This window comes from Amblyomma mixtum, chromosome 7 (assembly GCF_055824585.1).
Source record: "Amblyomma mixtum isolate Tamu chromosome 7, ASM5582458v1, whole genome shotgun sequence".
NCBI classification, from domain to species: domain Eukaryota; kingdom Metazoa; phylum Arthropoda; class Arachnida; order Ixodida; family Ixodidae; genus Amblyomma; species Amblyomma mixtum.
In genome coordinates this window covers 86,823,608-86,845,249 of record NC_143018.1, presented here as the reverse complement: position 1 = coordinate 86,845,249, position 21,642 = coordinate 86,823,608, and the positions used below count along the sequence as shown (strand labels likewise).

Genomic DNA, 21,642 nt, shown 5'->3' with positions numbered 1-21,642 from the left:
TGTTTTCACAAACACACAGTTCGATGAGGACAGCAGGTCAACGAGAGCAACAACTCACCGAGAACGCACAGCACGAATAGCTACTTGTTCCATCAGGGTCCCGGAAAGTTCGAACCGGACGAAACCTGCGAGAAACAAATGCCTCGTCTCATTAGGACTGACAATGTTGGCCAGAACTGGTCACCAGAATTTCCTTCATACCTTAAGCACCTTTTGTTGTTTAGTACTCGCACAAAAACGAAAAAAAGAAAAGTGAATGCGGTGCTTAGAGTCACGTAAATGTGGTTTTCGGCCCCCTGAAGGGCCCTGCCCTCAGTATGAGCTACTCAGGTCAAAATGAGGCTGACGAACAACTAAACCTGCACTCGTTAGCTCTTACTCATCACATTTCGATATTTCGTGGGGTCTGCTACTACCCTGAGATCACAGCGCCATCTGTGGCAGCAACTAGAAAACGGCACATCTCACATTAAGACTTGTTGCGCCATCTACAATAGCATTGTACAAAAAACCACCTACTGTGTGCCAATGATGTCACGGTTCAATATGGTGGATAGAGGTGGAACTATGTATGATGCCAGGGGACGAAACAACTGAAATGTTTGTGAGTGTGTTTATCATATGGGGAAATAAACGTACAAATTCGTATTTCCATTGGTGTACCTCCCATTAATCTCATTCATATCAATCCTAGGAAACCAGACAGCTAATGCTCGTTACTTCAACGTCTTCCAGATGGTGGCGGCCTTTTTCAAACATTCAGCAGCATATGATGGTGAAGAGATTGCAACGGCTTACCGGCTGTAGACAAACTTCCGGTGGAGTTTGGCTCCATCGAAGCCGCCAGCCGGCGGAAACACCTGGCTTCGCTCCACCCTCGCTGCCATGCTCACGGGCGCTGCATTCCGGTACTGGGGCTCCGGGCAGCGGTGAGGCCTGCGATGGGCCACAGCAGTGATGAACACAAAAACAAGTTTCTTTTCTTTCTTCTCGGTGACCAGCAAAAGCACTATCTATGGGCGACCCAAGTGTTTCGCACAGGCCAAACTGTGTGAAAGTAGCTTCCCCCTTTTTGGTCTTCACTGCTCAACTTTGCGATGTTACCGATTCTAGCTTCGCACCCCAAATATGGGGAAAGAACCAATACACTGTGTCACGTACAGCAGAGCACCAGCAATAGCTGCAACTACTTCTCAATGGTTGAAATCTGTTTTCTGTTGGAGGCAGGTTGCACAGTTTGATGCTGCCACATACTGTGGCTGCCACGGCATACTGTCATTGCAAGCCTTCCTTTTTTGTGCAAATTGCTGCTTATAATTTCCCCCAATGTCTCACGATGCAACCCAGGAGACATGACGCCTCAACGAAACCAGCTGTTGCATGCACCGAGCTAACTGCTTCTCCAAATAAAAACTGCACAACTCACAACTAGTTGACATTTTCCGCAAAAAAAGAAGTAACATGACACCAGCCTTGCACTAGGCATTATGCCCTGGTAGCCAGACCTTTTCAATGGTTTGGAAAAATAGACTGTAGATTGTGGGGTTCAATGTCCCAAAGCAAGACATGGGCTACGTGCACATGATGGGCACCTGGAAAACTATACCTGACGATGTATATCCACCTCGTGATGCCAACCAGCCAGCTGATCTAAAATCCGAGGCAGACCCAATCAGCGACAGGAAGCATACCAGGCCAGGCTCAATAGTGATGCAGCGCCTCACGTTTCGTTAATGGATGACAGGGTGAGCCATTAAAGGCTTTCGCCTTAAAGGTGCACTGAAGAGGATTCTGAACTTGTCTTTTTGCCGTGGGAGCTCGATCTACACGTTCTTAGCATTCTTAGAAACAGTGACTTATTGCCCTGTGTGACCAATTTCTCCAATTAAATCGAATTAACGTCCGGCTCCCACCTTTTCTTTTTAATTCTCCCTCGTACGATGGGCGGAGTCGACCAACGCGTGGAGCGCCTTTCACCCAGTCCCGTGGAGGCTTTGCTTTCGCTGTATTTTGTTTTTTAGGTTTCCATGAATAAATAGTTTCATTCGGAGATAATATAGCCGCAAAATAAGCCCGAAGAAATAAAAATATGCGCGGACTATTTGCTACTACGGACTACTACGTATTACTCCGCCGATGGCAGAGCGGCAAGCCGTCACGGGACTGGGTGAAAGGCGCTGCTCCACGCGTTGGTCGACTCCGCCCACCGTACGAGGGAGAATTAAAAAAAAAAGGCGGGAGCCGGACGTTAATTCGATTTAATTAGGGAAATCGGCCACAGAGGGCAATAAATCGAAGTTTCTAAGAAAGCTAGGAATGTGTAGATCGAGTTGCCGCGGCAAAAAGACAAGTTCAGATTCCTCTTCAGTGCACCTTGTGGGGACGCCTTCGTCCCCTGCGTTCACTTTCCCTCAACGCTCTAGTTCCCGGTAGTTATCTCTCCCTCAACGCACCCTTCTCAGTTTGGTTACTCTAACTAACAGGGGAGGGCACTCGCGTCGCAGCGACACCAGCGCCACGGATGGCGTTTTGCTGCGCTCGCGCGGGGGATAGCCGGGTCTCTTCTCCCTGGGACCGGGAAGCAAGCGGACGTTTCGCTCGCGGCTTCGCTCTTCGTCGACGGGCGCCTCTTGGTCGGAACTTGCTCCCGCTAAGCCTGTCCCGTTCGGCCTCGAAGTTTTCCCTCTGCCCTACCGTGGGCGAACGTTCGCTCGTAACCGTGCTGGTGAGTCGGACATCCTAGATTCCTCAGTGTATTTTGTTGCTAGCTGGCGTTATTGTTGCTATAGCAATAAATGCCTTGTTTGTGTCAGCCAGTGTGTCGTTCCTTTGTTCCCGTAGAGCAAGGCCCGCCGTGGTCGGCGTGCGCTCGGTAGCGTTCGCGACCACGGGGTGGGGTAAGCGCGGTTTTGAACTATGTCAGCCGCGCTTAAACGGGGAATACGTATTTATCTCCCCTATTTTCAACCGCACAACCTTTAATATGGCCAGGAAAGAGAGGAGAAGCCCGCACTCACACGAACAGCTCGAAGGGAGGGCAGGCCACCACTGGGTTCTTGCAGAGGGCGTGCTGGTTGCGCAGGTACTCCTTGACGATGGTGTCCAGCGACAGGGAGTGGGGAGGGTGCGAGGCGGGCATCACCGAGCCCGTCGAGGTGTACGACAGCCGCTTGAGCACCGGCGATGCCTGGTACGTGCCGCTGCGCTTCTGCAACGCCGGCATGGAGGGGGAGGCGTTCGCACAGGCTGCGGCTGGGGTGGTTGTGGTGGTCGTCGCCGAGTGGTTCACCAGCAGCTGGCGCGGACCCAGGCCCGCATCCCCGGCACGCATGGGCGTCACCGCTCCATTCTGGGGGGGGTGGAGGGGGGGGGGGGGGGGGTAGAGAGGAAGGGATGGCTCGGCTGACGCTGTTGTAGGCGGCACCACGGAGGATTTCTTTGAACACTTTGAACAGGACGGAAGGTTGAAAATGTTGAAAATCGGTTGGTACTACAAAAAACTTGTATGTCACTAAGACTGCAGAAGAAAAAAAGACGTTCAAAGCACTCTCGCTAACCACTGTGATGCCAGCCACATTCACCAAAATGTAGAATGCCATGTAAAAAAAGAGGGCCGACTTTATTCAGCTGCATTTGGTTGTGATGTTTCAAGGCTGTACCACCGCCACCATTATCACCACGACCACCCCCACACCACCATGATCGTATTTTAATATCATCGTAACATAAAAAATTACCATCTCTCCTACCAGCCATCTTTCCAGCAACCTTCCTTTCTTGTTAGAAGCATCCGAGAGGGCAAAATGAACAGTTAGCGTGATAAGTCTTTGTTGTCTGAATGGCATCTTGCGCACCTGACAACACACAAATGATGATGCCGGCATTGAGAACTTTTACTAGCCCTAAAAGAAAAGAGAGAGAGAGAGAGAGGGAGTGGTAACAAGGGCATGTCTAAAGAAAGAAGAAAAAATCAGTATATTTTGTGCCATTGCCTGTCTTACACCTGGTTTTCCTTGAATTCCATTGCAGTCCTGAAATCGCGTCACGAACCTTAACCCCTTAACCGTTTTGGACGAGCTGTGCTCGTCCTTGCCAAGCCGTCCCCAAACCGTTTTGGACGACTGTAGCTCGTCCTCTCTGAATACGTTCTTCTCTTCCTCGTTTCGGACGAGCAGTGCTCGTGTGTGGCTTAGATGACATTTTGCTCGACAGATGGCAGCACTGACCTGTTAATTTCGTTTTCTTCTACCGCATAAACTTTTTTTTTCGTATGGCAACCTGGGTTTTAAAAATGGCATCCGGCGGAGGCGACGCGTGTTTTGCTGGCCCGTCTTCTCGGAAAAGACGCTCTTCTTCGTCGTAATCTTCTTCAGACGATGGTGACTGAGACACCGAAGTGTACATTGTTTCAGGGAGCGAGGACGACAGTGCTGACGTTGTTTGTTTGTTTGTTTGTTTATGGGGTTTAACGTCCCAAAGCGACTAAGGCCATGAGAGACGCCGTAGTGGAGGGCTCCGGAAATTTCGACCACCTGGGGTTCTTTAACGTGCACTGACATCGCACAGTACACGGGCCTCTAGAATTTCTCCTCCAAAGAAATTCCAGCCGCCGCGGCCGGGATCGAACCCGTGTCCTTTGGGTCAGCAGCTGAGCACCATAGCCACTGAGCCACCAGTGCTGACGTTGTGCTTATCAGTTCTTCCGATGAAGAAGTAGACAGCTCAGAAGCGAACTTTGCGAGCGTGCGTCAGTGCATGAAGGTCAACGTCAGTAACATCCCTACATGACCCCCTCGGTTTCCTTTTCTTGCAGTTCCCGGTAAGATGTTCACTATAAGCTTGCCTGATGACTTGCTTGAATATATTTATCGCTCATTACCAGCAGGAAGTTGGTTTTCCGTAATGTCAGAAATAATAAACTTGAATATGCTAATTTGACTTCGTGTTTGCTTCAGATATTTTTTAAAGATCAAATTCGTGCTTTCTATTACAATAATATTCGAAATCGGGAATAAAAAAAAAATAAGCAGTTTTGTTAAGAAATTCGTTGATATAACAAAACGGTGAAGGGGTTAAACCCGCACATGCCGGCGCAACCTGCTTGTGCAACGAATGCAAATCTCTGGTCATGCCACCTAGTATAGTGCGCACATCACTACTTACCCTGTTCAGACAGGCCACGGACGGAATCTTCTCCGCAGACGAGTTGGGCGTCAGGGAGGCAGATCCCAGCGACCCCGACCGCAATGGCCTCACCTGGAAAGGTTTGAAGCAGTTGAAGAAGAGAGGAAAGGTGCACGCACACACAGCCAAATCTCTTCACAAAGTTCGACTGCCTCCTAGGACTTTCTTGCTATAACCTCAAAACGCATTACTGAAGACGTCATTTGCCAGAGAATCCGACAAGGGCAGGGGGGGGGGGGGGATGTAACAGTACTAATTGAACCGAGTACCTGATAGCTAAATGAAACCACAAGCAATGAATTTTCACAACCACTGTTTATAACTCATACAATAGCACTAGAAAAGGGACAGGACATTGGGAAGGAATGACAGGTGCTGTCATGCTCTTGAGAAGGAGGAACCTGTGGTCCACCACGACTCCCACATCCAATTGTCGATCATTTTGGTCCCACCCTACCATCTACAGTCGTCCACACACCTGTCTAGAGTACTCAAGTGGTGTGCCATGTTGTGCATTTATGACAGTCGCCGCCACTCCATGGTAGGCCTCATATAGGCCTACATGCCCTACGGTCTTCTTTTCAGTCATAGGTCACTCGTAAATGATGCCAGTATGCCCCCTGGTGCGTCGTTCAAGCACTTGATAAGTCTGAGGATGACTGTACATGACAGCCATCCTGGCCAGCTTAGTTGGCCCTGGGTTCGAACAGTGGGCCAGGACAAATTTTTCTTCAACTGTGAAGTTTCCATGGGAGCTGCACTTAGGTGGACACTAATGAGCAATTACTCCTTTATTAAAAACCTAAAATACACCTGCCATATGCAGTTTCATACCTTAGCCACTATCCATTTTTTATACTTTCTTTTTTTTTTCATAGGGCATATAAATGCAGAGCTGAGTCGCTTTTTTTTAGCGTCAAGTGGTTATGACCCCAACATGCGCAAGATTACAGATGCCTTCTTATAAGCACTGGGGCAGTGGCAGCCAATCACACTGCAGCATCCTGCCTCAGATCAGGGTCTATTTCAGCAGCCGTACAAGACAGCAACCAAGGAAGAGATTCTCATTCGTAAAAAAACAAACAAAACAAAAAGCTGCTCACCGTTCGGGGAGTGCAAATCGCGTTCGCCGACCACTGCGGCTGTGCCGAGCTCCCGCAAGTGGGCCTTGAGGGAAGTCCGGCCTCCTTTTGCAACAGGGTCGCCGTGTCCGTCAGACCTGTCGGGAAAGCACGGGGAAAGGCATTCCTGACAGTCTGTCCACAAGCTGGCCCTCACGACAGGGCAGTAACATGGCTGTGGAAATAAAAGAACTGATGGGGCGGGAGACAGAGGCGGACAACCCACCTTTGGCCAGCAGGTGTTGGTATATCAGCTGGAGCAGGTCCTTCTCCCGGTAGCTGATCTTCGTCTGCGCCACCACCTCAGACTGGAACCATGCGAGGTGGAAAGGGGATGCACGAGTTTAGTGAGCCAAGGCTACAACTTAACACCAGAGTCGAATTGGACAACCACCAAATTAAAACAGCCATCAACCCATTTGGGCCCTAGAACAATCTCACCCGTCACAACATCTGTTACCTCATTTACTTCTGTGCCAAGGCACAGAGTGTGCTAGTGGCACTCTCACACCTAGCTGTCAACAAGTTTCATTATGTTAACTAGTGTGGCATAGCTGCCAGCTTCAGTTTTTTAGGAGATACAAGCAAAGCGAGAAGATTGGTTTAGCTTTGGCTTATGGGGGTTTAACGTCCCAAAGTGACTCAGGCTATGAGAGAGAGACACCGTAGTGAAGGGCTCCGGAAATTTCGACCACCTGGGGTTCTTTAACGTGCACTGACATCGCACAGTACACGGGCCTCTGGAATTTCGCCTCCATCGAAATGCGACCTCCGTGGCTAGGGTCAAACCCGTGCCTTTTGAGACAGCAGCCGAGCGCCATAACCACTGAGCCCCCGCGGTGGCCGCAGAGCGGGAAGTGCTTCATTTGTCAGCCTACTACGTCAGTAACCTCCATTTCCACATACAGTCAGGTGTTGCTTAAGGGGACACAGAAGAGAAATTGAGGTTGGCCTGCGTCGGCAGATTACTGTCTTCTAATGACAAACACACCGATTTCACTGAAAGTCGAGCTCTCATAAGCTAGAGGATAAAAAAAAGATTAAATACAGGCGTTGCATAGGAAATTGAAACGGTGCCAAGGTTCATTTTTATGTGCATCCTCGAGGCTAAGCCACTCTGCCAGGCACTTCCAAACAGTGGTAATGGAGTCTCGTTAGGCCTCGACATCACAGGGGGGGGGGGGGGGTTTGGACGGAGTGGCGGGAAAAAAGCATTCCATTTTCAAATGCAATTTTTTCAGCAATAAATGCATCACTTGCTGCCGAACAAGCAGTCACGAAGAGCTACAGAATCAATTTTTACTACCAAAAAAATCAGGAGGAGTCGCAGTGTCCTTTTAAAGAGGACTCTTTGATTGCTCCTTATCATCATCATCATCATCAGCCTGACTACGGCCACTGCAGGGCAAAGGCCTCTCCCATGTTTCTCCAATCAACCCTGTCCTTTGCCAGTTGCGGCCACCGTATCCCCACAAACTTCTTAACCTTATCTGCCCACCTAACTTTCTGCCACCCTTGCCTTCTCTTGGACTCCACTCCGTTATCCTTAAGGACCACCGGTTACCATGCCTTTGCATTGCATGCCCTGCCCAAGCCCCCTTCTCCCTCTTAATTACGACTAGGATGTCATTAACCCACGCTTGTTTCCTCACCCACTCCACCGGCTTCAGATCTCTTAAAGGTGCACTGAAGAGGATTCTGAACTTGTCTTTTTGCCGCAGGAACTCGATCTACACGTTCCTAGCATTCATAGAAACTGCGACTTATTGCCCTGTGTGGCCGATTTCCCTAATTAAATCGAATTAACGTCCGGCTCCCGCCTCTATTTTTTTAATTCTCCGCGTACGGTGGGCGGAGTCGACCAACGCATGAAGTGCCTTTCAGCCAGCTCCGTGGAGGCTTTGCTTTCGCTTTATTTTGTTTTTTAGGTTTCCATGAATAAATAGTTTCATTCGCAGATAATATAGCCCCAAAATAAGCCCGCAGAAATAAAAATACGCGCGGGCTATTTGCTACTACGGACTACTACGTATTACTGCGCCGATGGCAGAGCGGCAAGCTGCCACGGGACTGGGTGAAAGGCGCTCCACGCGTTGGTCGACTCCGCCCATCGTACGCGGAGAATTAAAAAAAAAAGGCAGGAGCCGGACGTCAATTCGATTTAAGGGGGGACATGGGTCTTAGAGCATTTTTTTTTATTTACAGACCAAATGCAATGAAACTGCACAGACTTATTCAGTTTTTTCTGCTGATTTCAAATATGCAATTTGTTTAGTTCTAGGCCAATTAGTTCCTGAGATATTAATATATATCATGCCATTGTCTGCTGAAACAATAGAAAAGAAATGGGCCACCAGAAATTTAATTTTTGATGTGTGTGCAGATACTACAATGTGTGAGAAATGCAACGCTGGAAGCAGTTTTCAGTTTTTTGTCCGTGTGGACAAATGGGCTTAATAGTTAGTTTTCAAGTGAGTTGACCAGACATACAGTGCCAGAAAACATGACACACATGAAACTAACTATTAAGCCCATTTGACCACACGGGCAAAAAACTGAAAACTGCTTCCAGCGTTGCATTCCTCACACATTGTAGTATCTACCCACACATTAAAATTAAATTTCTGGTGGCCCATTTCTTTTCTATTGTTTCAGCAGACAATGGCATGATATATATAATATCTAAGGAACTAATTGGCCTAGAAATAAACAAAATGCATATTTAAAATCAGCAAAAAAAAACTGAATATGTCTGTGCAGTTTCATTGCATTTGGTCTATAAATAAAAAACATGATCTAAGACCCATGTCCCCCCTTAATTAGGGAAATCGGCCACACAGGCCAATAAATCGAAGTTTCTAAGAAAGCTTGGAACGTGTAGATCGAGTTCCCGCGGCAAAAAGACAAGTTCAGATTCCTCTTCAGTGCACCTTTAATGTGACTGCTCCTAGCAAAGGTTTACTGTGAGTAGGTTTGCAGCGTCCTGTTTTTCTGTTTTTCATGCAGTTGCACCGGAACCCCATGTTGGAAAAATCTGCCCGTCCGTCTCAATCCCCGGTTGGCAGGTGGCGAAGTGAAAAGAGAAATTCCCCTCTTCACTTTCAGGGGAGATGAGGCAGAGAGGGTGGCGGAGGATGGAGCGGAGGTCTGGCATGTCTGACTGCATCCCACCACCCGCTCACATGGTCTGAATTAGTCAGCGGCAGTGACTACTACGTCCGAAGGCAACACTAATGCTTACGCATACTTTGCCGCATCAATTGCATTGATCACCTACTTCACCACCAAACACTACTTTTTTTTTTTGTTTTACCAAATACATACTATAAAAATATCCGGTGAAGAGACATTGGCAGTAGAAAAAAGAAAAGATCTGCGAAGTTAAAAGCGACACAAATTGATCCCTTACAGCAGGTTTGCAAACTAGCTTCCCGGTGAAAATAACCAGCGTCACTGAATTCTGATCAAATACAAACTAAAATTCCAATATTTAATTTGACTCCCGATGCCTTGTTTACACTTTGATCTGAATCTGTGCATGGAAAGCACTAAAAAAAAAATGCATTATAGAAGCTGAACACACTTGAATGAGAGCTTTTGAAAAAGTTAGCGCAGCACAAAAACAATCACGAGAAAGAAAGACAGGATGATGCGCTACTGATAACTGAATTCTTTATTGAAAGACACACAGAATATATAGGGTCATCAGTTGTGGGTAACGCGTCATCCTGTCTTTCTTTCTCGTGATTGTTTTTGTGTTGCGCTAACTTTTTCAAAAGCTATGCACCAGCTCGCCCAGCACCAAGTTTTAATTGAATGAGAGCCAAGGAAGAAAAAAAATGCATTTTTGCGACAGTCTGTGGTACAGTCAGTCCATATGTGCTGACAAGTCATCACAAGCAAATGGGTCAATCACTCTCAACTCCCTATAACTGCTAGGCCTGTACACAGGCATGTGCCCACATGCACACGCATGCTATCCCACACCAGGAAAGCAGTGCGCAGACCTTGTTGATTTTGGCAAGTGATGACTCCATCCCGGGACTCAAGGGGGCGCCGGTCACCCTCTCCACCAGTTCGATGCAAGAGTTGCAGAACTTGGCGTGCTCCTGGCGCTTGTCCTGGAGGATAGGCTCCCGCATGAGCACTGCAGCCGCAGGGGGAAACACACAGAGAAAGCAGTCTAAGCTTGTTGTTGGTGAAAGCCATTACATTCATGCACTTGGGCCTCAACCCAAGTTGACTTTCAGTGAATAGGTGCACCCTAAATAGGTGGCGTTGATGTTGACCATTACTATTATACCTCACAGTCCTACCAGAGATAACCAGGCAACAAAGGCTACTTCACTAACCAGTTCACTGCACACCGCTAGCATGCAACTGGAGCCTAAGGTCGTTTTTCGGTGCGTGTCCGCTGACTGGAGCAGCTGAGTTGGACATGCTGAAGAAATCGTGCGGATGCATGTTGCTTCTTGTCGACACTGACTAGGCATGACCGTCAAGTGCACCCACATGACTCAGAGATGGGAACAGTCTCCCCAAAGACCTGCAAAACTAACAGCTCACTATCTTGTGAACCACTAACGCTGTGACATGATGTCAAAGATGAGAACAATGGTCTCGAGGCCACAACAGCCCGCTGCGACATGTCTAATGCAGTATTTAAGGGGGGATGAGGGGATCGAAGGCAACTTTTCTGTTTTTCGACTTAGAGTGATGAAATTTTGCAGGCTGGCTCAAAACAGCATCAAACAAACACATATAAAGTTTCACAATGACAGCTTCAGTAGTTTCCCTTTTATCATTGTTTATATGTTGCCCCCATGTTGCTTGCTTGTGGAAAGCCTGGCATGACAAAAAAGCAAGCTACAGGTCTGTAAATGCTTTTAATATTTACTAAGAAGTGTGGTGTAAATCAAGATTCTCTTAATTTTTTTTTTAATTTACAATATGCACCTTCTTTTATGTATAGTATGTATCATGTTCTAATTATCATGTAATAAAAACATGTGAGCCTAAATGGTGAGTCTGAGACTGTCTTGACGCAGACCACATTTCAGTAATCAGAACAAAACAAACGGGGTAAAAATCCATGCACCCATTACTGTGCTACGCTTTCCACGAACAAGGTATTAAGCTCAAAACAAACTTTCGAGAAAACAAGCCTGAAAGTTCTAAGCTAGCACACACTGCCTATGTGTAGATGCCGACAAATATATTTATTTGGAGCGCTTAAAGTTTATTTTTGGGTTAAATATTTCAGTACAACATAGAAACAGTGTTGGAGATGCCAAAAAGTGCACTTTTCAAAAAGTGCACTTTTTCCGTGATTTTTGCGATCTGATTCCCACATTCCCCCTTAACAGCACTTGCAAGGACATACAAGTCACCAGGGACACTTTTGACAAGCATCAGTGTCCTTTGATGCAGCGAGGCACTGCGTCAGCTATGACATCGCAAAAAATACAGAAAGTGCAGCCAAGAAAGACAACCACTCTAGAATATGGCCCCAGGCTTTCCTCCAACTTTGGCGTTAAGTCGAACACGTCTTTGCAAAGCTAGACGTGCAACCCAAGTCTGGGCATCCACAATTTGTGCGCAATAGTGAAGAGACCCCGCATCTTCCTCACCTTGAAGCTGCCCATTAGTGAAGAGCGGCAGCTTGCTGATGATCTGCTTCACCGTGCTGCAGCGAGCCAAGCCACACAGAGCCTACACAGTAAACAAATGGGAGAGGGAGAGCAGAGTGTCATGTGCAGTAATGTGTAGTCATGTGCAGGTCATGTGCAACACTGCTGCCGGATGATGAATTAAAATGGCCGCAGCTAGCAGCCAGCCTCTAATGCTGCTCGCCACCGCAAGTCTCAGCACACCTGGCTGTCACCAAGTCTGTGACAATGCTCTAAGCATTGCTGTACATTCTCAATACAACTGCTGTGAGTGCTGTCACACCAGAAAAAAAAAAAGAAAGAAACATCAGCGCACACACAAAGCATAATGCAAAGATGCTACGGCACTCAGCAATCTTCCCTCTGGGTTGTCGGATGGTAATCAGTTGTTGATTAACGAGGGAACCACGAAATTTCCTACTGTTGAGTTGCTCAGTGGTTCTACAAAGGGCATTTAGGCTTTCGTGGACGCAAAGAATTCCAGAAAAATTCCATTATTCCATATGTACGGAAGCTCAACAGCAAGCGCCTAGCAAACTGCACCACAACTAATGCGTGGCACAGTATTCTGTGACCAAAGAAGGAAATCAAAAGCTTCACTGTGGTCCAAGCCAGATTAACTAAACCTGACAAATTTCAGAAGTTTGCTTGACCTCCAAACAAACACCACTCTCCTAATATGCAAGATAGATCTACGATGCTCCATCTTACACTCGGACACAATATCACATGGTTTAAGGGGGGACACGGCTCTTTGCGGCCGAAAATTGGTCAAAAAATCGCATTTTCAATCTTTTCATTTTCGCGATCCTGAGGTGATTGCGCAGCTATCTACAAATTTTCGTTGAAAAATACCGCCTAATTCATGAGTTATAGCGTTCCAAAGACGTGAAACCGCGCGCGTGGCCCTTTAAATTGAGGTCTAATCGCACCGAACTTTGACTGCCCGCAGTTCGAAAAATACGCGCTCCGCCGGCGCCATTTTGGTTTCGTTTGAAAGGTCTCGATTCAGGCTATTTGCATACTCCGGTTGGTAACTATGAGCAAGCCCAAGCAGCGGCAAAAAAAAAAAACAAAATTGAGCAAAACGCGCCCTGCTATTGGTTCTCAAAATCACGTGACCAAAATGGCGACTTTTGGTTGGTTGACGGCGTCGACCGTTTGCAGCCCGGCGCCATTTTGTGTGGGTCGGGCAGTCCCACTGTCACGGCGAAGTGAGGTTTGTGGGGCGCTAAGTGCGAAATATTTCAATTTACGCAAGTCTTAGTCTAAAAGCACTAAAAGATATTGATCCGAAGCGCGCTGGGAACGCTGTATCGTTGCATCCTTGTGTCTACATTCAGCAGCCACGCTCCACGACGGTCCGCTCCACGACGGTCCATAACGCCGTAACAACCGGCGATGCTTAGCGTGACAGCGAGGATTGAACACTCATCCTGAGGGAGCGAAAGGTATAGATACGAAGCGCGTTGTGTACGCTGCATCGTCGTCGCATCCCGTTATCTATAATCAGCCATGCGGCGCCGACCCGTTATCTACAATCAGCGATAAAGCACCAACGCTTCGTGATGACCTGATAACGACGACGCTGCTTATAGCGCGACAGCGAGGAGTGATCAGGGCGATTCCTGCCGCGTACAGACAGCGTAATCATGACTGTGCAGATGAAAAAGCGATACCAGCAACGGCGCGCGCGATAGATCGAGATCTCCGATAAACCCGTTGGGGGGGGGGGGGGGGGGGGGGGGGGGGGGGGGGGGGGGCGCCAGCGGCGGCCGCGAAACGGCGTTCCTCAAAGCGCAGAATGGGAAACCTTGACGAAATAAATTTGCTTCTCAATGTTTTGGGGGGCAAGACGAGCAAAGAGCACATATCGTTTGTTAGGGGCTGACTGCAATCACAGCGCCGTTGTGAGGTAGAATCGCGCGCTGCAGCTTGGGGGAGGTCACAGTGCAAAGGCACTCCTCCAAACAATGCCATCTATTCGCCGGCAATTTGCTTGTTGCAACCACAGTTATGTCGACGGGAACTGGTGCTTTTATATCAGAAACCAGCCAGAACTCACTTCAGTGATTTCTAGTTGCCCTTAGTGCCACAAAAATATGCCAAAAACGTTTTTTTCGATTTCTCAAAACTGAAATTTTGGCATGCACAGAATTTTGGAGGAGCGATATCTCCAATTCTATATTAGCTATTACTACAATTCTTTTTGTGCTAGAAAGATAAATGCACAGGTTGTGCAATAAGGCTAAATTTAAACTACTGCTTCCTCAGGAAAATTTTGGAAATAAATCGTTTGTCTCAGTAGTCAAAATGAGCTTTTTCTCTGTAATGTTTGACCAGCTGTAACTTTCGTCCAAGTCGTCCTAGAATGCTCATATATGCCTTATTGCACTCCTTGGTGATTCTAGATCATTTATAAATAGTAATCTTCTCCACAATGTCTTATGTTAATTAACCAAACTTCCTCCAAACAAAAGACATATTTTTCATGATAAATACAAAACTTACTGCTGCAGGGGGAAACTGTTTGCAGTTTTAGAATCAGCACATGAAAATGTACACACAGTGAAAATTTGGTGTAAATCTGTCCATAAATAAAAAAAATAGTTCTAAGAGGGGTGTCCCCCCTTAAGAAAATAACTCACAACCATTCCCCATGGCAGTCACCTTCAACCCTTATCCGTAGACTCGCTGTGCACCCAGCACTGTTGCCGAGGTCACGGGCAATGCTCTCAAATTTCAAATGCTGAAGTTTCTAAATGAGATCGCACCGAGGAAATGGGAATTAGGTTCATGCAGGGAGGACTTTAGTTTACATTTCAAACTTAATGGCAGGCTAATGCTAAGCTCTATGAGGAAAAGTTCACAGCCCTGTGAACTGCCAAACAAGCTGGAAAAAAAGAAAAAAAACACAGCAAAGCTGCCAAGCAGACTTTCTTCAGAGGAGACAACAGCTTTGTTGACAGAGACTGGCAGACCCACCTTGCAAGCAAGAGCACGCATGGAGTCTGCGTCCGTGATCGGGCTCTTCACGGTCAGCAAGTTTAGCAGCACCTACGACAAGATGCAGGAACATGTTCACCATGACTGAACGTGCTGGTGACACAGTGTCATTGAGCACAGATGATTTTTTGATTAAAGCACCTATGCCCTCCCTCACTGCAACAACCACCACCCATCACAAAGATCAAATCCACTTATAACAATACTGAAGTGCCATGGAAATACCATTGTTATAACTAATAATTGTTATAACAGGGTTGTGCTGAAAATACCACAGAACACACGCAAAAGTTGACGGTGCCACTACTGACCATTGTTATATCCAATATATTGTTATAACCGGTATCGTTATAAGTAGGTTTGACTTAATAAGGCGAAAGCCTTTAATGGCTCATACTCGCAGCTGTGACTCTGTCCGTCTGTGCATTACATCTGAAGTGAAAGTCATACCTAGTTATTACTAGTCACACGTCATGACTAACTGGTCATTAACCATTCATCAACTAATTAGGCATGACTAGCTAGTCATTAACCAGTCAACTAATTAGTCATGTCTGACTAGTCATTAACCAGTCATGACTGGCTAGTCATTAACCAATCATGGCTAGTTAGTCATCAACTAATTAGTCACAACTAACGAGTCATTAGCCAGTCATCACCTAATTAGTCATGACTAGTTAGTCATTAACCAACATGGCTAGTTAGTCATCAACTAATTAAAGCACCTACCCCCTCCCTCGCTGCAACAACCACCCATCACAGATATTCATTAATGCGAAAGACTTCAATGGCTCATACTCGCAGCCACAACTCTGTCCGTCTGTTCGTTAACTCTGAAGTGAAAGTCATAATTAGTCATTACTAGTCATGACTAACTAGTCAGTAACCAGTCATCAACTAATTAGTCATGACTAGCTAGTCATTAACCAGTAATCAACTAATGAGTCATGTCTGACTAGTCATCAACCAGTCATGACTGGCTAGTCATAACCAATCATGGCTAGTTAGTCATCAACTAATTAGTAACAACTAACAAGTCATTAGCCAGTCATCAACTAATTAGTCATGACTAGTTAGTCATTAACCAAACATGGCTAGTTAGTCATCAACTAATTAAGCTCTCACCTCCTGCACTTCAGATCGTCAAAGTGCCCCTTGAAATTTTTCTGACATTATGAATCAAAACTCCAGACATACATTACAATCCTGAAAATACACTGGAGCAGAACTTGTTAGCACAAATGCCACGAAGCAGGGGGTTTTCAGGCAGATTTTTCCCACAAGCGTGCCTAACTTCATGAGAAAGCTGAAAAAAGTGCGACCAAAGGCTTCAAGAAGTGCCGTTAAAGCGACAGCCTGAAAAGGACATGCAAAAACTGCCATCTCTCCGCACAGAGCCAGGTTGTGCGAGGCTCCCTCCTTACAAACCTCTTCACGCTAATGCCTATCTCGTCAATAATGTGAGCCAGCGTTTCCATCACTGCGTACGAGGAAGAGCACAGTGCTGGCACTACGGCTAGCTGAAGCCACATGCAAGCATGGCTATATGGGTAGGTTTGTCTGTGGCCTTTAAATTAAAAAAAAAAAAAAAGTAATGCAGCACAAGAACACAGGGCACAGCAAAAGAAAAGCAGCTTTAGATCACAGACGAGCACACCTAAATGAGAGCAGGGACAGAGCAAGACATCATAAGCCCCTTTCTAATCCTGTTCTTGTCCGTGTGTACTTGTTTGCCATCTAAAGCAATGCGACAACAAGCAACCCAACTGCCTCTTGAAGGAAGGCAGTGATGTAGTTTGTCTTTTCTGACTATGCCTTGTGTTCTGGCGCTCTTCCACCACTTCTTTTAGAATGGGAGCTGTTAAGGACATGATAAGGAGCTGTTAAGGATTCCGCAACGCCACACCACGCTGACCATTTAGCATGTAGGCACACCGCACAGTATATGCGCTCTGCTGAGCGGTCTGAACACAGTGACGTCATGGGTGACACCACAGTGACAGCGCGTGCACTTTTCTACCGAAGAAGATGACAGATAAATGAATGAACAATCTAAACTAGCGCTAACAAAAAGTTCAGGCTGTACTCTAGGTGCCAAAAAAACAGGCAGCAGACTGCTCGTTCCCTACCATGATGCCATTGTTGGCCCGGACGCAGTTCCACATCTTGCTCAGCAGGTCCTCGCCGCTCTTGATGGCTGCCCGTTTCCGCACGCTGCCCGACACCACACGGCCCACAGTGCCTCCCAGCTGTCGCCGGCAAAAGAAAATAAAAGAAAATGTAGCAAGCAAACACACACACACAGCAAACCCATCAACGATCTCATCATGACGCGTGCGTCTTTTGCAGCTGAAGCCACAGTATGAAACTATAAAAAAAAACATTCATTCTGAAATCCTCCGTGCAGTTGAACACTTTAGGTGGGACAAGAATTTTAGAAGCAGCAATAATAAACACTTCACAGCAATGGCATAATCAAAGCTACGCTGATGAACGTTTGCAGAAATAATGCCCAGAAGTAGTAGTAACAAAAAGCTCGAAGTTTGTCAGTAAAACGCTCGTAATTATCACCTTTTACTTTCGTTCTTTTCTTTGCAGCCTCTTCTCTGAAATGGCTGTTCATAGTGCGATGAAATTAGGAACAAGGAAAGGCACATTTATGCTGAAGGCTTGGAACTAGAAATATAAGCCGACAAGAAAGACTACATATGCTACAATTTTTCTTTGTTTTCATTCAGTGAACTTACAAAGTGAAGAAGAAAAAAATTCTAGCACATGCAGTTGTTCTTGCAGGCTTTTAATTCTGTCAATAACATAAATGCGCCTTTCCACGCTCCCAGTTCCAGCAAAGTATGTACGAGCAGCCATTTCAGACAAAAGGTTACAAAGACAAAGAATAAAATTAAACAAGAAAAAAAATTGTAAAAACCTTTCTGAAAAACTTAAAGCTTTTTAGTAACTACCGCTTCTGTGCATTATTTCTGCAAACTTTCACCAAAGTAGCTTTGAATTACACCATTGCTAAAGCGTATTTCATTTTACGGGGGGCTGAATTAAGATATTACTGTATATGGCACTGCCCAAGCTCAAACATGCATGTGCAAAAGCACACACAAAAAACAACAAAAAACAAGCAAAGAAAAAAGAAAAAGAACACGGGCATAAAAGAAAGGGCTTCTGGCATTTCTCCCTCACCCTTGACATGGGGCCACAGACGCAGTTGATGACGACGTTGAGGGCCGACCGCTGAACATCAGGATCGGCAACAATCTCGCCATCAGCAGCTGCCAAGATGACACTGAAAAGAAAGGCTCAAACGTAACCCAAAACTACACTCGTACCCTTTGAGGCGTTCTCTACACTATATCATGCACATAGTGAACTTGCAGCTTTTGGTGAGAAAGTGCTATGTCAAACAGTGATTTAAACAAATTTAACATCCTCCATACTGCAAATAGGGTGTGTTTTTACAGCAACTAGCAAATGTGGTAAATACAGTAGATACCCTCCACAGTAAAGCCACATGGACCAGCAAAAATTTTCACTTAATCAGTGTCTCTAGTATACTAGTGGTAGGTGATGGTATGGCTCTGAGGATGCCATCTGGTAATTTGGCTGCAACACACATTGTTGGTTTAGAAAAGGAATACTCAAAAATACTGTCATACCTCAATACCTCATCAATACATCAAGGCATCAATACCTTCCATTCTACTCTGATCTTCCCATTATGTTCAAACAATTTCTCTTCAGTAAACACAGTTTGTTACCCAGCTTTTAATTTCATCCAGGACCTGATGAAATACTTTACCATTCGCACAAATATACGGCAGCCACGAATATAACGCGAGGGGGGAGTCGTGCACATTGGAACGAAAGCTTTGCAAAGACACGGCATCAGTCTTCCGCGATCTCTCTATGAGGGTCATGACACCATTTTCTAGACTCAAGCTGGTTATTGCATGCTGTTCGCTATGCATCTCGAAACAACTGGACCAAACATGAGCTCATCTGGTGCAGCGAGTAATTGGTAATGGAATTTTTAAAAGTTATCCTGAACTGAGTGGCAGTCAGGGAACACTGGTGCGCGCTTGCGATTCGTGATGACATAAGCCGACGGTCACGTGCTTGCTCATGACTGAATGACTGAGCTGCGAATAGTGAGCATAGGGGAGTGGGTTGTTCGCTGTTCGGACATGGAAAGGGTCTCTTAGGCACCGTCTTATAGAAGCATACTGTTTCATCGCAGCTAAACACATCATTTGGAGAAAACTAGCATGACAGTGATTCCAGACGAATCGCAGCGGTAATTTGCAACAAGGGTATGGTCAACGGCACCGCCCTCGCCACACATCCTTTTAAAAGCAAGGGCACATCTTTTCTTGAAACTGCGGAGACACCCATCAATGAACACGAAGCCCTTGGTGTGCACCCAGATAGCAAGCGTCTCTGCCTCCTGCTTAATGCCCATATGTGCAGAATTGGTCATTCTCTACTTAACATTCATAGATGGTGGAGAGCCCTCATATCACTACCAGCGCAGTGGCACAGCGGTTAAGCAATGCGCGATGGGATTGTGTGACCCATGTTGCTCTCCCCAGCAACCCCTCGTACAGCTGGTGTGATGCTCCTCCACACTTACCCGTTTGCTACCCGAGCTTACCCAAGTAACTCGGGTAAGCTTGGGCTGCTAGGGCACAAGATCATATGTACGTATGTACCATCGGAGACAAAAGTGGTATACTACAAGCAGTGGAAGCCGAAGCAATGGACAACTGCATTGCAACGCCACCTACAGGCGGCATCTGGAATCGAGACAGCCAGTGCATGACCTTTATTATCAGCAGGCATGTCGCTTGGCTGTTTCAATGTTTCTTCCTTTAGCTCACCAAAATGCCGCAGTTTTCCGTTGCTCCGGCTCCCTCCGCGTGGAGTGTACCACTTTTGTCCCCGATAGTACATACGGTGACAAGGTTGTTGGTCGGTGTTGGTGAGCGTACGAGTGCTTTCACCCTAACAAATGTCGTCAAGACATAAGGAGATACACACTATGACGCATACGCACCTCATGCCAGCGGCCGACCGCACCTGCCCCGAGGGGAGGGCCACGTTCTGGCAGAGGGCCACCTGGGCCCGGGGCACCACTGCGCAGACGGCCAGCACGTCTAGGGCGGCACGCACCGTGTCCGCCTTGCCCGAGTGGTTCCAGTCGTAGGCGAGGGCCACCGTCTGCAGCAGCAGCGACACCCCGCCCAGCCGCACCAGCTCGTCGACGGGCGCCCAGCGGGCACGCGCGGGCAGCAGCTCCAGCAGGGTCCACATGTTCTCCGAGACCGCCTCGGCCGTGAAGCGGGCAGCCCGACACCGGTGTCCACTGGGTGTCGTGGGCCCCGCTGCCGTCGTCATGGCGGTCGTGGCAGCACCGGATGAAGACGACCACGGCTCGTGACTCCTGCGGTGCGCACCGAAAGATTGCAGCTCTCTTGCCACCGAGGGAAAGCGACAGCATGAAATGCTTTGCAAGACCAACATGGTACATTCTATAATAAGTAAAAAATATAGCAGATTCCTGCTAATGTGGAATTGGTTGAGTTTGGTTTATTGGGGTTTAACATCCCAAAGCGACTCAGGCTATGAGGGACGCCGTAGTGAAGGGCTCCGGAAATTTCGACCACCTGGGGTTCTTTAACGTGCACTGACATCGCACAGTACACGGGCCTCTTGAATTTCTCCTCCAAAGAAATTCCACCGACGCGGCCGGGATCGAACCTGCGTCTTTCGGGTCAGCAGCTGAGTGCCGTAACCACTGAGCCACCGCGGCGGGACAGTCTTGGTTAAGGTGAATCCTCGGATGAGATGAACAATGCGAAAACATTTAGCTGGTTTCCCATGCCATAGCAGCGGCTTTCCAATGTAGGCCCAACCGTTTTTAAATACTGGCTACATTGGTCCAGATTGTCTGCTGTACTCCAATGCAAGAAGCCCCGCTGTTTATCGAAACCGGCTACATTGGTTCTGGTTGTATGCCGTTCTTCCAATATAGGCCCCATCGTTTTTTTAATACTGGTTTTCCATAAGATCTGTCAAAAAAAAAAAAAACACTTAAGGGGGGGGACGTGGCAATGAGAACTGTTTGCATTATTTCTGCATGAAACGTAACCAAATTTGGCACATACTACATGTAAACTTCTAGGCTTATTTCAGAACTGAAATTTATTTTAAGCTAGCTAGCATAGTTGCTGAGTAATTACCATTACCACCCTTGTAATTGCCTGTCAGAGATGCATGCAGCACGTGCTACTTTCCCAGTCACAAAAAAATTACATGCCATCGCAACAAGTGGTCCAAAGTATCAGGCTGGCGACTAAATATATCGAATATATCTTTGACACTGGTTTTCTGTTGGTTTCAATTTCAATTCCAAAACAACATTTGACAGAGACTCCTGAGAATGAGAGCTACTAGCATTTCGTGCTTAAACCATGCAACTGTTTCCAGGATAAAGACCCCTACTGTACCCATTCAACAACTTACTTTTCCGCTATGAATGGCGTGACAAATTTTAAAGAGCATTAGCTGTTACCGTATTTACCCAATTCCAACGCGCACCTTTTTTCGGGGAAAATAAGTCTCAAAATCGCATGCGCGTTGGATTCGAGTGC

The 21,642-nt window shown here is 46.8% G+C and overlaps 1 protein-coding gene across 5 annotated transcripts in view; it reads right to left on the bottom strand.

Moving 5' to 3' along the window:
- The window catches only part of mahj (LisH and WD40 domain-containing protein mahjong), a 92,029-nt gene that overhangs the window by 35,438 nt on the left and 34,949 nt on the right, over positions 1-21,642 (bottom strand). For all 5 annotated transcript variants that reach the window (XM_089553061.1, XM_089553064.1, XM_089553063.1 and 2 more), the window contains 12 exons: positions 20,046-20,432; positions 18,176-18,278; positions 17,110-17,229; positions 14,960-15,031; positions 11,936-12,017; positions 10,313-10,452; positions 6,532-6,613; positions 6,288-6,403; positions 5,164-5,256; positions 3,018-3,349; positions 799-936; positions 59-125 (listed from right to left, as the gene is read on the bottom strand). In XM_089553061.1, the coding sequence (XP_089409187.1) occupies positions 59-125; positions 799-936; positions 3,018-3,349; positions 5,164-5,256; positions 6,288-6,403; positions 6,532-6,613; positions 10,313-10,452; positions 11,936-12,017; positions 14,960-15,031; positions 17,110-17,229; positions 18,176-18,278; positions 20,046-20,432 (1,732 nt within the window). The remainder of the gene's footprint in view (positions 1-58; positions 126-798; positions 937-3,017; positions 3,350-5,163; positions 5,257-6,287; positions 6,404-6,531; positions 6,614-10,312; positions 10,453-11,935; positions 12,018-14,959; positions 15,032-17,109; positions 17,230-18,175; positions 18,279-20,045; positions 20,433-21,642) is intronic.